The sequence below is a fragment of the Carassius gibelio genome, chromosome B6 (genome assembly GCF_023724105.1).
Source record: "Carassius gibelio isolate Cgi1373 ecotype wild population from Czech Republic chromosome B6, carGib1.2-hapl.c, whole genome shotgun sequence".
NCBI classification, from domain to species: domain Eukaryota; kingdom Metazoa; phylum Chordata; class Actinopteri; order Cypriniformes; family Cyprinidae; genus Carassius; species Carassius gibelio.
Window position 1 is genome coordinate 9,316,283 of NC_068401.1, and position 18,454 is coordinate 9,334,736.

The 18,454-nt window shown below is 41.0% G+C and overlaps 1 protein-coding gene across 1 annotated transcript in view; it reads left to right on the forward strand.

Moving 5' to 3' along the window:
- Positions 1-6,028: 6,028 nt before the first annotated feature.
- Positions 6,029-18,454, forward strand: part of LOC127959758 (integrin beta-7) — a gene marked incomplete in the record, with an annotated part of 16,054 nt that continues 3,628 nt past the window's right edge. The window contains 1 exon segment of the mRNA XM_052559130.1: positions 6,029-6,695. Coding sequence (XP_052415090.1) covers positions 6,649-6,695 — 47 coding nt within the window.

Consider the following 18,454-nt stretch of genomic DNA (forward strand, 5'->3'; position numbering starts at 1 on the left):
TATCTTAGGTGGCCTGAAACAAACAAACAGCTGATCGGATTTCCGAAAAGAAGTCTGATGAACATAAGTGTCCAATGCTCGCACCGGGCATAAGAGGTTAGACTTTTCCTGGTCCGATTATGCAAACGGGGGAGGACAGAAAGCCTGCAGAACAATAGGTCTCGGAACAAAGGTCAGTACCTTAGGGACATATCCCTACTTAGGGTAAAGAAATGCTTTGACCATCCCAGATGCAAATTCAAGGCAGGTGGGAGAAACTGAGAGAGCCTGAAGGTCTCCGACTCTTTTAAGGGACGAAATAGCAAGGAGAAAAGTAGTCTTAAACGAAAGAAACTTGTCAGAGACTGAATCTAGGGGTTCAAAAGGAGCCCTAGAAAGGCCTTCTAAAACTATAGCCAGGTCCCAGGCCGGCACTCTAGTACAAGTTGCAGGTCTCAGCCTCAAGGTGCCACGAAGGAAATGAGAGATAAGAGGGTCTCGACCCAGAGATGCACCACCCACTGGGGCGTGGAAAGCCGAAATGGCCGCCACGTAAACCTTTAAGGTGGATGGACATAGACCAGAAGTGAAGCGGTTTTGTAAAAACTCAAGAACTGATCCAACAGAGCAGTGGACGGGGTCATACTGATGTTGGTAACACCAAGAAGAAAAAACATTCTATTTGAGTCTATAAAGTTTCCTCGTAGCTGGAGCTCTGGAGATAAGAATGGTCTCCACAAATTTAGTTGAGAGACCACTCTCTATGAGTTGCGCCCCCTCAGAGGCCACACCCAAAGCTTCCAAATCTCTTGGCGGGGGTGAAATATAGTGCCCCCGGCCTGAGATAGAAGGTCTTTCCTGATCGGGATCTCCAAGGGAGGACCGTCGAGGAGATGAATAAGGTCCACAAACCAGATTAGAGTCGGCCAGTGTGGAGCTACAAAAAGAAGACTTACTCCGTCCTGGCGGACTCTCTCCAGAACTCCTGGGAGCAGAGCAACAGGAGGAAAGGTGTACAGCCTCGGCCACGTCTGTACCCCAGGGGGGCTGGATGAGTAAGGGAGAACCATAGTGGACAGTGCTTCGTGTACTGAAATGCAAACAGATCCACTTCTGCTTGGCCATAAGATTCCCATATGAGCTCCACCACCTCGGGGTGCAGCCTCCATTCCCCTGGCCTCAGCACCTGCCTCGACAGGGTGTCTGCTCCCATATTCTGAGTCCCTGGTATATACATTGCCCTCAGAGAGTGTAATTTCCCCAGGGACCACAGGAGGATCTGGTGCGCTAATTTGGAGAGTGGGCGCGAGCGCAGACCCCCCTGACGGTTGATGTAAGAGACCACTGATGTATTGTCTGTGCAGACTAGCACATGATGGTCCCTCAGGTCTGGCACTAAATGCCTCAAAGCTTTGAAGAAAGCCATCATCTCCAGGCAGTTGATGTGCCAGGAGTGATTATGGCTCTCCCACAGACCCTGAGCTGAGCGGCCTTCCATTACCGCTCCCCAGTCGGTAAGGGAAGCATCTGTCGAGATGGTAACCCGATGACAAAGAGCTCCCAATACCGGACCCTGGGACAGGAACCAGTGTTCTCTCCATATGACCAAGGCGCGGAGACACCGCTGCGTTATCTTGATCGTACAAAGTTGGTTTCCCCTTGGGGAGAACCCTCTGGTCCTGAGCCACCACTGTAAAGGTCTCATGACCAGCAGGCCAAAGGGGATCACATTGGACGCTGCTGCCATGAGACCCAACAATCTCTCGAACTGTTTCACAGTACGTGACTGGCCTATCTTTAGCTCTGATATGGCTGTGAGGATGTTGGCTATACGAGCGGGTGAAAGAGTGGCTTGCATCGTGACCGAATCCCATACCACCCCAAGAAAAGTGGTCCTCTGTAATGGAGATAGCACACTCTTCTTGGTATTGAGCCTCAAACCCAACTTCTGCATATGAGCGAGGACGATATCTCGATGCCGAACCACCAACTGTTCTGATTCCACTAAAATCAACCAGTTGTCCAAGTAATTCAGAATACGTATTCCATGCAGCCTGAGCGGGGCCAGAGCTGCATCTACGCACTTCGTGAATGTGCGGGGTGAGAGAGCTAGACCGAAGGGAAGTACCCGATACTGGTATTCTTTGCCCCCGAAATAAAACCTTAGGAACTTCCTGTGCTGAGGAAGGATGGAGATATGGAAGTACACATCTTTTAGGTCTATCGTGACGAACCAGTCCTCGGATCTGATTTGAGTCACGATCTGTTTGAGTGTCAGCATCTTGAATTTTAATTTCTGAACTGTACGATTCAACAGACAAAGATCAAAAATGGGACGCAGCCCTCCATCCTTTTTTGGAACAATGAAATAACAGCTGTAAAAACCCGATGCCCTGTCGGGAGGATACACCTGCTCTATAGCATTTTTTGCTAAAAGAGATTTTACTTCTTGCTCCATGACCAGAGCCTGCTCGGGATGCACTACTGTGAGCAACACCCCGTTGTAGCGTGGGGGACGAGAACCGAACTGGATTCTGTAACCCTTCTCTACTATCTGCAGGACCTATTGAGATATATTCGGCAGACTTTTCCATTCTGTAATTTGAACAGATAGTTCGGGGACCTGAAGCTGAAGCACAGGAACCACCCGAGCTAACTGCTCTTGAACCCCCCTCAGAGGGAGCGAGCCTGACGCAGCGTCTAGGAGACACAGTGCCAGAGACCCGCTGGAGACCGCTGCACCCCGAGGCATTAAGGGTGGCGGGGTTGGCAGGATGGCCCCGTGAGAGCACAGAGACCGGACGGGCACCGTATACTGAGGTGTACACCGCACCGTCTCGATTGGGGCTGCCCTCACAGGTCTGGCCCAGCAGCCTCAGGAGGATTAGATCGGCGAGGGAGAAAACTTTCAAAAGCTTCATATTGCTTTTTATTTTCTTGAAATCTTTCAACCACTTCATTCACAGCATCACCAAACAGACCTTCATGAGAAATGGGAGCATCTAAAAGAAAAGATCTATCTTTATCTTTAATATCTGAAAGATTAAGCCAAAGGTGTCTTTCTGTAGAAACCAAAGCAGCCATAGATCTACCAATAGCACGTGCTGTTTCTTTATTCGCCCTGAGAGATAAATCCGTAGCCCGACGATGCTAACGATTTTCGCCACGGCTGAGTCCCTCACTGTTATCTAACTCCCCCAGCAAGTCAGCCTGATAAGCCTGAAGCTAAGCCATAAAGTGAAGGCAAGCTCCCGCCTGACCTGCTGCTGTGTAAGCTTTACCCACTAAATTTGATGTGATCTTTAAAGGCTTCGTGGGCAAAGTCGGGTTCTTAATAGATGATGCTGAACCAGGGGAAAGATAGCTCGCGAGCGTCTGTTCCGCCAGGGGCATCACTTCATAACCATTTTCTTGAGGTGATCAATATGGCTTATTCCACGATCTAGACAGCTCACTGTGAAAATCAGGAAAAAATGGAAGACCCAGTGATGTAGGAGATGTTTTAGAAGACAGAAAACGCTCATCTAATTTGCTTTTAGGACGAGCGCTCTGTTTATCAGATGACCAAGATATATGTAATTTATCTACAGCTCGTATTAATACATCAACCAACTCCTCATATGCTGGGGAAAGAGATGGTGAATCCTCTTCCCCCCTGATTGTGTCACCTTCACTGCCTGTTACATCTAACTCCTCGGACCTAGAGCAACGAAGCAATGAGCTCTCCCCGCGGGGCGGGCTTCCGACACCGGAGTTTGAGCTGTGGATCTTCCAGGTAAGGGAGGAGAAAGAGCCCTCGGACCCATCTCCAACCCCGCTGAGAGATCCATTTGCGAACCCCAGGAATGCATTCTCCATTCTGCCTGGACTAGTTGACATGGATGCTTCAGACACACTCATGCAGAATGCGTTCCCAATGCGTTATCGACGCATCGTCTCTCCCTCGATGGGGAATCATAAAGTCATTACTATTAAACGTTGATGGAATATTTGAATCAGGTGGCGTCTGGAAATTTGTTAATTTAGCCACTGTGCTAAATAAAATCCTTGGATTGTTTTCGTTATTTTCTATGAGTTTTTGTATATGCTCTGCCCTAGCAGTTTTTAGAGCCTGCCTATAGCTGGACATACTGTTTTTCCATGGAATTCTATAAACTTCCAAGTTAGTTTTACTCCATTTGCATTCAAGACTACGAGTTACTTTCGTGAGAGAGTTCAATTTTCAATTCATGTGTATTTTCGGGTACAAATAGCAGCTGAGAGAGATCAGGCAAGTTATTTGCGAATCTGTCTTTGGTGGCTGGAACAATAGTTCTGCCCAAATGGTAATGCTGAGCCATATAGTTAATATCAGTGATATGCAGCATGCACGATACATCACTTTGAAAACCATGATCTGGTTCATCCTCCACATTATCAGTAGTATTGACTTCACTGTTGAAGATCTTTTGGATTATTTTTTTCATATCTTGTGCATCTCAGATGTTTTTCTTTCACTGCCTGTCTGTGTTGTGAACTTCACCAATCTGTGTTTTTGGACCTCTTCGGTGATGGGATAGTATACTAGATAGGCTAGGCTGTTCTTGTCATAGCCTATGAATACACCTTGTTTGCATCAAGTCCAGTTTGCTTTTCTTTTGTAAGCAAAATACATTGATCCGAATTTTTGCATTTTGGAAATATCTGGCTTTTTGCCAGTGAATCAGTGAATCAACCCTTCAATTGGGAGTACAACCCTCTAACCATTAGGCCACGACTTCCCACGAGTTGTGACTGGCGCCGATACAGGATGGCTGCCTCCGTGACGAGCTCCGCATATGTTTTTGTGTTTTTGTTAGTTTGTCCTGTCTTTAGTTATATTCCTGCCATCAGTTTCACCAGGGAAGAACTGCTGAACATTCGGCAGAACGCACCACAAGATGTTTTTCCGGATTTCAATTATTCAGATGTTTTAGTGAACGTTGTTATCGGAGGAGCGGCAGCGCTGATCAAGCGCTTCAGGACGCGCAGACGGGGGAAGCGAGCGGGAGCGCTCGTCAGACTCAGGAAGGGTGGATTTCGAATGCCGTTGCCTAGCATCCATCTGGCAAATCTCCGCTCTCTACCCAACAAAACGGACAAACTCCTTCTGCTTTCTCGGACAAATAAGGATTTCACACACTCTGCTGCTCTGTGTTTCACAGAAACCTGGCTGAATGACACCATACCGGACAGCGCGCTCCATCTGCCGGACTTTCAGCTGTTTAGAGCGGATCGTGACGCAGAATCTACGGGGAAATCACGCGGCGGCGGGACATGCTTTTACATCAATGAACGGTGGTGTACAGATGTAACTGTGTTAAAGAAGACGTGCTGCTCAAATCTCGAAACACACTTCATTAACTGCAAGCCGTTCTATTCGCCACGGGAGTTTCACTCGTTCATTCTGGTCAGTGTTTACATCCCTCCTCAAGCTCATGTGAGCTCAGCTTTACAGAAACTCGCTGATCAGATGTTTTAATCATTCTCGGGGACTTTAATAAAGCCAATCTGTCCCGTGAACTGCCAAAATACAGACAGCATGTTACTTGTCCCACAAGAGACAGTAATATATTGGATCACTGTTACACCACAATAAAGGATGCATTTCACTCTGTTCCACGAGCAGCTTTGGGACGTTCTGATCACCTTCTGGTTCATCTTATACCGTCCTACAGGCAGAAACTAAAATCAGCTAAACCTGTATCAAGGACTGTAAAAAGATGGACTAATGAAGCAGAGCAGGATTTACAATCTTGTTTTGACCTCACTGATTGGAGTGTTTTTGAAGCTGCTGCCACCGATCTGGACGAACTTACAGAGACCGTAACCTCATATATCAGTTTCTGTGAGGATATGTGTATTCCTACAAAGACTCAACTAATTTACAATAATGACAAACCGTGGTTCACTGCAAAACTCAGACAGCTCCGTCAGGCCAAAGAAGATGCTTACGTGAAGGGGGACAATGTCTTGTATAAACAGGCTAAATACACATTGGAAAAGGAGATCAAAGTGCTAAAGAGGAATTATTCTGAAAAAATAAGGACTCAGTTCACTTCCAACGACTCCGCATCAGTGTGGAAAAGTCTAAAGAAGATCACCAATTACAAGACACCACCCCCCAGCACTGTAGAGAATCAACGACTGGCAGACGATCTGAACGAGTTTTACTGCAGGTTTGAAAGAACACCCATCACCTGCCCTGAACGCCTCCCCACACAACCATTCACACCCTTCACAACTCCTGCAACCAGACCCAAATGCCTCTCCAAACAACCGTTCACACCATTAACAGCTCCTGCAACCCATCCTGAACACCTCTCCAATCAAGCACTCTCACCATTCACACCTCCTGCATCCCCCCTCTCAGGTGGGGCACCTGCAATTCAGATCAGTGAGGATGCGGTGCGCCAGGTCTTCCGGAAGCAGAAAAGGAAAAAAGCACCAGGCCCAGATTGTGTAACACCAGCCTGTCTGAAATCCTGTGCTGACAAGCTGGCCCCCATCTTCACACAGATCTTCAACAGATCCCTGGAGCTGTGCGAAGTCCCTTCATGCTTCAAACGTTCCACCATCATCCCCATCCCTAAGAAACCCAAAATTACAGGACTAAATGACTACAGGCCTGTGGCTCTAACGTCTGTAGTCATGAAGTCATTTGAAAAACTGGTGCTGGGCCACCTGAAGGACATCACTGGGCCCTTGCTGGATCCTCTTCAGTTTGCCTACAGAGCAAACAGGTCTGTGGACGATGCAGTAAACATTGGACTGCATTATGTTCTGCAACACCTAGACAGACCGGGGACTTATGTGAGGATCCTGTTTGTGGACTTCAGCTCGGCCTTCAACACGATCATCCCAAACCTCCTCCTGCCCAAACTTAATCAGTTCTCCGTGCCCACCTCCGTCTGTCAGTGGATCAACAGCTTCCTCACAGACAGGCAGCAGCTAGTGAGGCTGGGAAAATACACATCCAGCACCCGTACAATCAGCACCGGAGCTCCCCAGGGCTGCGTTCTCTGCCCACTGCTCTTCTCCCTGTACACTAATGATTGCACGTCTAAGGACCCCTCTGTCAAGCTCCTGAAGTTTGCAGACGACACCACACTCATTGGCCTCATCCAGGATGGGACGAGTCTGCTTACAGACAGGAGGTAAAAGAGCTGGCTGTCTGGTGCACTCTCAACAACCTGGAGCTTAACACGCTCAAAACAGTGGAGATGATGGTGGACTTCAGGAGAAACCCCCCTGCACTCCCCCCACTCACCATCATGAACAGCACTGTGACTGCAGTGGAGTCATTCAGGTTCCTGGGAACCACCATCTCTCAGGACCTGAAGTGGGACATTCACATTGACTCCATTGTGAAAAAGGCCCAGCAAAGGTTGTACTTCCTCCGCCAGCTGAGGAAGTTTAACCTGCCACAGGAGCTGCTGAAACAGTTCTACTCCACCATCATTGAATCCATCCTCTGCACTTCAGTAACTGTCTGGTTCAGCTCAGCTTCTAAATCTGACCTCAGAAGACTACAGAGGGTAGTCCGGACTGCTGAGCGAATCATTGTTACAACCCTCCCTTCTATTCAAGAACTGTACTTATCCAGAGTGAGAAAAAGGGCTGTCAAAATCACTCTGGACCCCTCACATCCAGCACACTCCCTCTTTAAACTGTTGCCATCTGGTCGACGCTACAGAGCACTGAGCACTAGAACAACCAGACACAGGACCAGTTTCTTCCCTCAGGCAATCCATCTTATGAACAGCTGATAATAACGGCGAACACACTACACTTTATATTTATATACACATACACTTTATTTATCTAACACGCATACTTAGTATACACTTAAATTTTGCACACAATATATATGTACATACATAACTGCATTTGTAATATACCTTCCTACAATTGTCAATTTGTATATTGTCATTCACTGTCTACTTATTTGTATTTTTTATTCTTTTATTATGTGTTTGATGTTCTGTCGCTGTCATTCTGTTGTACTGCGGAGCTTCTGTCACGAAAACAAATTCCTCGTATGTGTAAACATACCTGGCAATAAAGCTCATTCTGATTCTGAATAACTCATATGGTGTTTTCTTTGTACGTCTAATGTAACACCTTTTCTCACGTAGGCTGATATTTGCATTGTGTAGTTTCACAACTCATCTGGTAACTCTCTATTAGCAAGCTTCTGCTCCTATCAAAGAGTGTTCTCCATCCTCTCTCTGCTGTTCCATTCTGATGGGGTGAATAAGGTGCAGATCTTGGATCTAATCTTATTCCTTGTCAACAGCGCTTGGAAATCTAAACTCATGAATTCAGTGCTGTTGTCTGAACAAATGCACTTGATTTCTCCAAAAGGTGCAATGTCATCTGAAGGCTTTTCTGTAGCTTGTAGTGTCACCTAAGTTTTCAAGAAGTACAAAAACATAGTACATGAATAGTCATCTGTAAACGACTGTGCATATCTCTGTCCTTCTTTGCTCTCTGTTGGCATGGGGCCAGCCAGATCCATGTTAATTAGTTCTAGGGGTTTCTTTGCCTTTCTGTCTAGCTCCTCATTTCTGGTCTGTGTGAATTTCTCTTTTGTACACACTTCACACAACTGTTCCTGTCTCACTTAGTTTCCTCTTATCTCCATGCCTCTGACTATATCTCATAGCTTCTGTACATCTTCATGGTTATGATGTCCCAGAATTTCATGCCAGTTTGTAAATCATGACACACTTTGCACTGGTCAACGCCCTCTTCTAGTGTTGGCAAATAGTACAAGTTTCCACTTTCATGGATATCAAACCTGCTTCCATTTTTGGTAATCAAGTGGCTGTCTCCTCTTATGAAAATGACTGTCGCTCTTCCAGTTGTTGCTCTAGCTACCGAGAAAATGTCATTTGGGTATGAAGGCATGTGTAACTCATCCTGTAACTATGCAGTGAGCTGTTTTCCAGCATCATCTATGAGATAAATCACTGCCGTTCCTCTTTGTTGTGCCATTCCACTGCACTTCGTTCCATTGGCTAATACCACTGAATGATTCTCTGCTTGAAATGAGCTTTCAAAACTTCTGAACTTTCTGATGTCGCTCACAATATGAGCTGTTGCTTCAGCATCTACCATGATGACTTTCATCTTTACTTTGTTTTGTGGTTTCTCATATTCTGAATGTTCAGCTTTGAATAGATGATCTTGGTCATTATCGTGTTCATCTGTAACCTTTCTGACACCATCTTGGTCACCCTTTTTCTTGCACAGGAACTCCGCATGTGTACTAATTTTTACAATGATTGCACCACACTCTCTTGTAACATTTTCTTGCTTTTGTGTCCCTTTATTCCACATTTGTAATGTTGCATTTGCGTCTTTTGTCTTTTTTATTATTTAGTGTGGTGCCTGACAGGACCTCTTTTTTGTCTCATCTGTGTCTTCACATTATCTGTGGATTCGGTTCATTCGGTGATGTTCTCTGCACTTATCAAGTAGTCTTTAACACTCTCGTTGTCTGCCATGCGTAGCTGGGTTAACGATGTGTACATATTTATTTATTATCCGTGGCTTGCTTTTATAATGCTCTTTCAGTATTCTAAGGGCTTTCCTGCCATCGTCAGCAGCTTCATGTCTTATCAGTGATAGGCTTTTATCATCTATCAGTCTTACAAGTTCAGCATTACAATCAGCATTCTTCCGTCCTCAGTTAGCACCAGTGCAAAATAGTCTCTTTTAACTTTATAGTGTGTAAACAGCTTAAGAATCTCGTTTCCCAAATATCATATTTACCTTCGGATCCATCAAACAAAGATTGTGTTGCCATGACCCCTACCGCTCTGTTCGCCATTTTCGTTTTCATTTTCTGACTTTTCTTATTTGTCTCTTCAGTATAAGCTTTATCGCTAGCTTAATAGATCCCGTAATACGTCTGACTTACTCACGCTTGTTTGTTTCCATGACTGGGCCCATAACCTGTTGAGCATCCGAGTGTGTCATTCACCTTCACTCGTGTGCAAGGAAAAACAAACGAAACGTTGCTCTTCAGCAGCTTTATTCAGCAAGATTCACTTGAACATAATATCAGTTCACGCTTTTCTCAACTTTGAAGAATGTGATGTAAAACTTAATGTCATCACATACAAAACTGTAGACTGTACCTCCAAATAAAATTATACAGGTAGTTAATACTGTAATACAATGTATAAGGGTGCAATATGTTTAACAGAAACTAAGGTCCTAGGGTCTGGAGGAAAGGTTGAAGAAGCTTATAACCCAAGTTGCTTGAAGTCCACTTTTAAGTTTCCACAGCCTGTGATGATTTGGGGAGCAATGTCACATGCTGGTGTTGGTCCAAACAAGAAACCAAAAAATGCAGATGAGCTGAAGGCCACTGTCAAAGAAACCTGGGCTTCCAGACCACATCAGCAGTGCCACCAACTGATCACCTCCATGCCACGCTGAACTGAGGGAGTAATTAAAGCAAAAGAAGCCCCTACCAAGTATTGAGTACATGTACAGTAAATGAACATGCTTTACAGAAGACCAACAATTTACTAAAAATGTGTTGTTGGTTTTTTTATTGGTCTTATGAAGTAATCTAATTTTTTTGAGATAGCGAATGAGTGGGTTTTTGTTAAAATGTGAGCCAAAATCATCACAACAAAAAGAACCAAAGACTTAAACTATACTAATCTGTGTGCATTGAATGAACTTAATACGAGTTTCGCCAGTTGAGGTGAATTATTTAAATTTACTTTTCCATGACATTCTTATTTGTTGAGATGCACCAGTTCATAACTTTGGAATAGAAATGGCTTCTGGCAGGAGTGCAGGTTTAGCAACCCACTGCTTTTTCAGCTGGAGGTCCTCCATTAGATTGAACAATGTGCTTTGACCAAACTAAAGGCATCACAGCTCCAGGCTGTTCTATACTGCTAAAGAAGAGATAATATTTCAGAAGTGGGTCTGAATGACTTTATGTAGGCTATGTTTGCTTTTGGGGAGCTGTTTGAGCAAGGATTATCGCCTTTTTAAATTCAAGTGTTGGATGGATGTTTGTTGAAGCAGAATCTCTAAACCTTTGCTGACAATATTTAATCCCACAACTTTTTCTCTCTCGTGCACACATAACCACATCTTTCTATCTCTGCTTTCTAATAATAATAATAATAAAGAATGTTTCTTCCTCTCAAAAACTTTCTCTATTCAATTCAATTCAAGTTTATTTGTATAGCGCTTATTAGAATACAAATCGTTACAAAGCAACTTTACAGAAAATTTAATGTTTCTACAATATTTAGTAGTAGCTTATGGTGGTGACTGTCAGTTTGTGCACGTTTGACAGGATTTTTGCACGTTTGACAGGATTTTGTTTTTTAAATTAATACAAGACGTAGTCAGGTAGACGATGAACATTATTAATATTATTAATTAATAATCATTATATGATGCAGCCACACATAGCAATAATTGTTAGTTCTGTTTGTTGATTCAGGGTTAGCATCATCTGAGGTCCTCTGAGGGTCAGCATCGTCTCTTCTCAGGTGTTCTGGATCCAGACTGGAGCTTGTGTAAATCCTAGTTACCACGGGATGTACATCTGATTTTCAAAAGGCAAATTGCTGTCTAACATAACACCCAGATTTCTGACTGTAGAGGAAGTAACAGTACATCCGTCTAGTTGCAGGTTGTAATCTACAAGATTCTGTGTAGTGTTTTTTGGTCCAATAATTAATATGTCTGTCTTATCCGAGTTTAATTGGAGAAAATTATTACTATTCTACTATTATTATATACTTTTACATTTTTAACACACTCTGTTAGCTTAGATAATTGAGAAGTTTAATCTGGTCTCGTTGAGATATATAGCTGAGTATCATCAGCATGTATCAATAATTGATATCTCTGTCTTATCCAAATTTAATAGGTGAAAATTATTGGTCATCCAATCTTTTACATTTTTACACACTCTGTTAGCTTAGATCATTTAGAAGTTGAATCTAGTCTTGTTGAGAGATCATCAGCATAACAGTGGAAGCTAATTCCATATTTTCTAATAATATTACCAAGGGGCAACATGTATATTGAAAATAGAAGGGGACCTAGGACGAATCCTTGTGGCACTCCATATTTTACTGGTGATAAATGATGACACCCCATTTAAGTAAACAAATCGTAGCGATCGGACAGGTAGGATCTAAACCATCTTAGAGCCTGCCCTTGAATACCTGTATAGTTTTGTAACTTATCTATGAGTATGTCATGATCTATGGTGTCGAACGCAGCACTAAGATCAAGTAAGACTAGAAATGAGATGCATCCTTGATCTGACGCAAGAAGCAGGTCATTTGTAATTTTAACAAGTGCAGTTTCTGTGCTATGGTGGGGCCTAAAACCTGACTGAAATTCATTTTTATGCAGGAAGGTGCTCAATTGAGCAGACACAACTTTTTCTAAAATTTTAGACATAAATGGAAGATTTGAAATAGGCCTATAATTTGCCAGTACACTAGGATCTAGTTTTGGTTTCTTAATAAGAGGCTTGATCTCAACAATCACTTATTTTTTTTCAACTCACAATCACTTATTGAACAAACACAATATCACACACCACATTTCATTCAATCTTTCTTTCTCTGAAGAGTCACAAACAGAGTTTTTGAAAACAATTATTATTAGCCCATTCCACATCAGACCAGCCCATTAGTTAATTGTACGCCCCAAAAACAGCAGGAGAGGGTGCTATAGACACACAGAAAAAAATGTGTTTGCGCATATTGCATGACTTGTACAGAGATAACAATCCAGTTTTCGAAAGACGTCTTCAATTTCTCTCTAAGTTTTGTCAACGTTCACTTGGTTGTGTTAATATGCTTGTTGGATTACAGCTGTGACGTAATTTTATTTTTTCCCACAGGAGCAATAAATATTACATTATTAACAACATTAACTTTTATACAAAAAGTTACACTAATTTTGGTGTTTTGAATGCATTAAAGCGAGTTTTTGTTTTTACTTTGCTCTTAATGGTTATTTAAAGTCATTTATAAAATGATTTGGTTTTCAAAGAGCCCAACCTCTTCTTACATTTTCTAATAAAAATATACACTACAATATGTAATTCTGAAAACCACATGAAATACATACGTTTCTATTATACACCCCAGTTTTAATAGGTTTTAAGCGCTAACGTCCTAACAGCGTGTCTTCCTGTTACGTCATCGACGGGCGACAGTGATTGGCTGCGGAGCTCAGATAACCACGCCCACCCTCGCGGCACGTTTGGAGGCAGCAGCAGAAATGATGGAAGTTTGATCCTGTAAGCAGTGAACTTGTTCATTTAAAACGTAGCATGATCGGCAAAACGGAGAGAGTGCAACTTTAAGGAAAATAAGCAAGAGATATGGTGGACAAAATACACAGGGTTGACTTTTCCAAGAAACATTTTGGGACGACAGCAAGTGGTATGATGTTTTTCTTTTAATTCAGTTCAATTTAATTATAATGGTGATTGTTATGTAATTTGATTCACTGAATTTAAAACCATAATTGCTTAAATAAACGGAAAAATAAATAATAATAATAATAATTTCCCTTGCCACTAATTTTAAATTAATAATGCATAAAAATAATTTTGTATAAGCAATTCAGTGTAGCCTACCACTTACAGTATTTACAGTAGGGAAGATGAAGTCTTATGTTTCTTTTTTCTTTCGTTTTTGGTGGGAAATAAATACAGAAGGAGAGGAGTCAACAACAGGAACGTTTTTATTTGGACATGGGTCACTGGTCTTTAAATGCTTGTAAAATGTGAACTTTTGAACTTGGGGAAACCTGCACTCATTTAGGAATTTGAGGCCACAACCTAGTCATTACAGCTTTATCTAAACAGCCTCCTTATTTTGTACCACAACCCAGAAAATTCTAAAGAAGCCTTAAACAAATTTTTATTTATTATTTATTTTATTTATTTGTGTGTGTGTGTGTGTGTGTGTGTGTGTGTGTGTGTGTATATATATATATATATATATATATATATATATACAGTACTGTGCAGAAGTCTTATGCCACTAGTATGTTCACCTACCAAACCTGGTTTTATGTCAGTTATTTCTATCATTTTCTCAAGAACAAACGAAGACAGACTAAATCCAGAAGTACTATGGCAATGTCTCCAAGAAACCTACCTGCAAAGCTACCTGAAAAACAATGCGCAAGTGCACCTATAGGACAAAAGCTTTTTTAAACGCACAGTGTGGTCACACCAAATGTTGATTTAATTTAGTTAAGTAAATAGAAGTTAATTAATAAAATCTATTTATGGCATTATTTTTGACTGCATCCTCACTTTACAGCATTTTTACACAAGTGCCTAAAACTTTGCACAGTACTGTAGCTTTGCAGGTTTCTTGAAGTGTCTTGGAGACATTGCCACAGTTCTTCTGGACTGAGTCTGTCTCAGTTTGTTCTGCTTCTTCATGTTATTCCACTGGCTGTTGTCAGACTTTTTGTGCAAACAAAAATCTCTCTGGATTATTACATTTAATGGGAAAAATTATGTTTGGAAATGTAAACTGATATTTCCTACTGATGTACTACAGCAAATCATAGAAATTTATTTATTTATTTATTTATTTATTTATTTATTTCTCTTAAATGTCAATTTGTTCTCGGAATCACACCTATCACATTGTGGACTTTTATGGTGTTTTCATCATTTTTGGAGCTCAACATTGTCAGTTCCCATTTGCGTTTAAACTATGGAAAAGAGCAGCTTTTCTGCTAAAGTTCTTTTGTGTTCAGCAAATTAAATCATATAGGTGACTTGAGGGTGAATAAATGATGACAGAGTTCATATATTGAGAGTTAATTTTTTTGTTGAATTATAGTCTTATCAATGCAGTTCTAGATAATAAACAATTTCAAATAATCCATCTGCATATGTTACACCAAATGACATCAGGATTGTCAAATAGTTACAAGTGTGTCTGTGATATTTTTTTTTTGGAGAGAAGTTGAAGGTGTTGGAGAGAGAAAATTAGCCTGTGAGAATTGAATGAGCTGTTTCTCTCTGTCCTTCAACCCCCAACCATAAAGCCATTCTTCCTTGTAACTGCATTAATTGTCCCAGGAGAACCCAGATGTCAAATACAGTGGCGTCAGTCGGGACACTCATTCTAAATCTCTAAGGTTTGTAAACAGCCAATCAATATAGGCATTCAAACCAGTCTTTACAAATTAAGGGCTCTATCACAATATAGCTATTATATAGTATCTCCACTGTTTTTGTTTGAAAAAGTGTCAATTTACTTGGAATCTAGTTCCAGGTGGCTCATAATTGCACATGATGTAACAGGTTGCCATGCGTTAAAATGTCCTTGCCACCATAATCTTTCCTTTTTTTCTAATCAAAATTAAATCAGTGTTTTACTCCACAACCCAGCAACTGCGGTGCGAGTTAGAGATTGGACGGGTTTCTTATCTACACCTTGCGATAATTGGCATAGATAGGAGAAATTAGAGCCGTAAAATTCCATTGTTTGATCTTAAAGGGCTGTCTGATGAACTTTTGACCAAAGGCAGAAGGCAAGAGCATCATTACTGGTTCATGTTGTTTATACTGCTAACAGGAAGCTGAGGTGAAATGCAGAGCCACTGCTATGCTAATGGATGCTTTTAATGCCACACAGACCAAGGTCCACTCTTCCACCTTTGGCTTATATTGAAGGGTGAAGGCTAAACTCTCATGTGGCTGGCGGTCAGATGTGGTTTTTGTATATATAACAAAGTGTGTTTCATATGTTATTTATGTTTCATATGTTTTGTTGTGTGTATGAGACACATTCATTCTGTGTCTGCATTTATGCAAACTGTATACAATTTTATTATTTTCTCAATACAGGTTTCTGTGGTGATCTATTGGATGCAGAGGAGCAAGGTAAGGTCAATTTATTTTTAAACAAATATTTTTTTTCGTGTTTTTTTTTTTTTTTTTTAAACAAAGAAGTGTGGGTTAAATAAATATAAAATAATTTTAATTAATTTACTTTTTTCTATGCTCGTTTTTTTTTTTTTTTTTTATAAAAAGCATTACATTTGGTAGATTTCTAAGTTAAGAAACATAATTATTTAAAAGCTAACACAGGTTATAGTGTGTCAACTGTAAATGTCCACCAGGGGGCTTCCTATTATCCATCCATTATCCTATAGTCCATTGCTTTGCACTGTGGTTCAACAAACTAAATGTTGCTTAGCATGTATTCGTGCAGAAATAAATGTTGTGTTGTGTTTTATTTGTATACTTGTAATTACTCAATTTGCTGACCAAAATACAATGACACATCCTCCAATCCAATTCAGTCAAGTCTGTAAACAGGTGCTGTTTTTGAAATCAAAAGAAGCTTTTTGGTTTCAAGCTGCAACATAACATAAATTGATAAAAAAAAAAAAAAAAAGGATTGTGATATATTATTACCAGTGAAGTACATCTGACCAGCATCTTACAGGACTGAATGCAAGCAAAGATTTGATATGAATGTGCCTTGATGCCTTCTGCTTCTGTATATCACTTTAGGAAGGCAGCATTTCTCTGCATTAGGATTTGAGCTTGGAATTTTATGATTGTGTATTCTAGTTTTGACCTCTGACCTTTGTTGTGATCATTTGGCTGGCTCCAAGAATAATAATACACTCGTACTGACTATCCAGTGAGATTGCTTGGATAACATTCTTCATAGTGTATTGATTGGTTATTTCTATAAGTACGTTTGCCTCCAGAAATCACTGGGATTGGAACACGATGAACAAGATATCAGTGCAAACTCAAGTTTATAGTTTGGTTTTGAATGTTAGATGCCAGTTTTTAAAATATATGTTTTTTAAATCGCCAATTATCAATTTTTTATGTGTTTGTAATAGTTTCAGAAACTAAACTATAGTAAATTATATCCAAATTCAGAATTGTGTTTTTAATGTGAACCAGCAGAGTTAAATATTTGAATTTTACGCCCACTAACTTTGGTTGAGTTGCCTTAAAGTGGCTGAATTGATTGTTTTCACAGATCTCTTGATGTCCAGGTTCATCTCAAGTACGTTTCTTCCTCTTTTAGTGTTTTCCATTCTCTATAGACTCTATTGCTTTTTGTCTTTCCCCCTCCTTCTGCTTTTCTCTGTGTGTACGCTGCGGTGCCAGGTGTTGGCTGTAAGAGGAAAGGGTCATTTTCAGTTCAGCCATTGCTGACCTCTGTGTGACTGCTTCACGTAAACCTCTGGGAAGCTGTGATGAGGGAAAAGAGTCATGAGGGACCTGTTGAAGCAGCACACCAGAGAAAGGGCTATTGTTACTGAGATTGTGATTGAATTATGTTGGGCTGGAAACGTAAGGGTGAAATGGGTACGTTAGCACTGCACTCTGGTTACCTTTTTTTTTATGTCTGCATTTTTCTTTTCTGTATCAAATTTATATCGTCATTAACCATAAAGATGCCAATCTTGCTGATCACTAGTAATACTGATTACTCAAAGCCACAAAGGTAATGCACAAGACTCATGACTCATGCATTTAACACTGGAAAACAAACTCATGGTTATAGCTTTTACAATAAATGCTTCAGTGGAAAACAACGTCTTGGAAATTCTATGTTAAAAGACATATTCTGAGTGATAAACCTTATAAATATATGTTGTGTCATATAGTGGCTTATGGGAATGTTCTGTTGATTTCTACCATAAATTGTAAAAGTCATAGTTTTATTTGCAAAAAGCATTATGCATTTTTATAGTAAATTACAAATAAATCAATGTACAGTAATAATTCAGTTACCTTATTAACCTGTTTTTTACTGTAGCATTTTACAGTCTTTTTCTGTAACATTTTAACAGTATGTTGTTTCGAAAACCTTTTTTTTTTTTTTTAAATACCCCTTTCAAGGTATAAATTAAATTGACACTAAAATGTGTTTTATCACCTTAAATCACCCCGTACTCTAAACCTAGCACCACTCAACAATATAAAAACTAAATAGAAAGGCAACTGCACAGTAACATACATTTTAATTGCAGTATACTATATATTACATTAGCCATGTTGATTTGGTAGTACTTGAGGTGTTAAATTATGTTTTTTTTTAATGTTTTTATTCATTGCACATCCCCCTTCATTCCGGCAAGTCTGAAATCCAAATCCAGTTGCAAAGTAAACACACTCTCTCTCTCTCTCTCTCTCTCTCTCTCTCTCTCTCTCTGTGTGTGTGTGTGTGTGGGGGGGGGGGGGGGGGGGCGGCATGTGTGTTTTGCAGGCTATGTTCAGCATTAGTTTCAGTGTTAATAGAGTTGTGTAGGGCCTAAACCCCAAATAAAAGAAAAGCACTGCCCTTAATCTGAGCAACCTGTCAACTTTCTGATCCATCCTTCTGGTTTCCATGGATACTCCAGCTCCCCGTCCAATCCCCAGTGTGTGTGGCTGGCG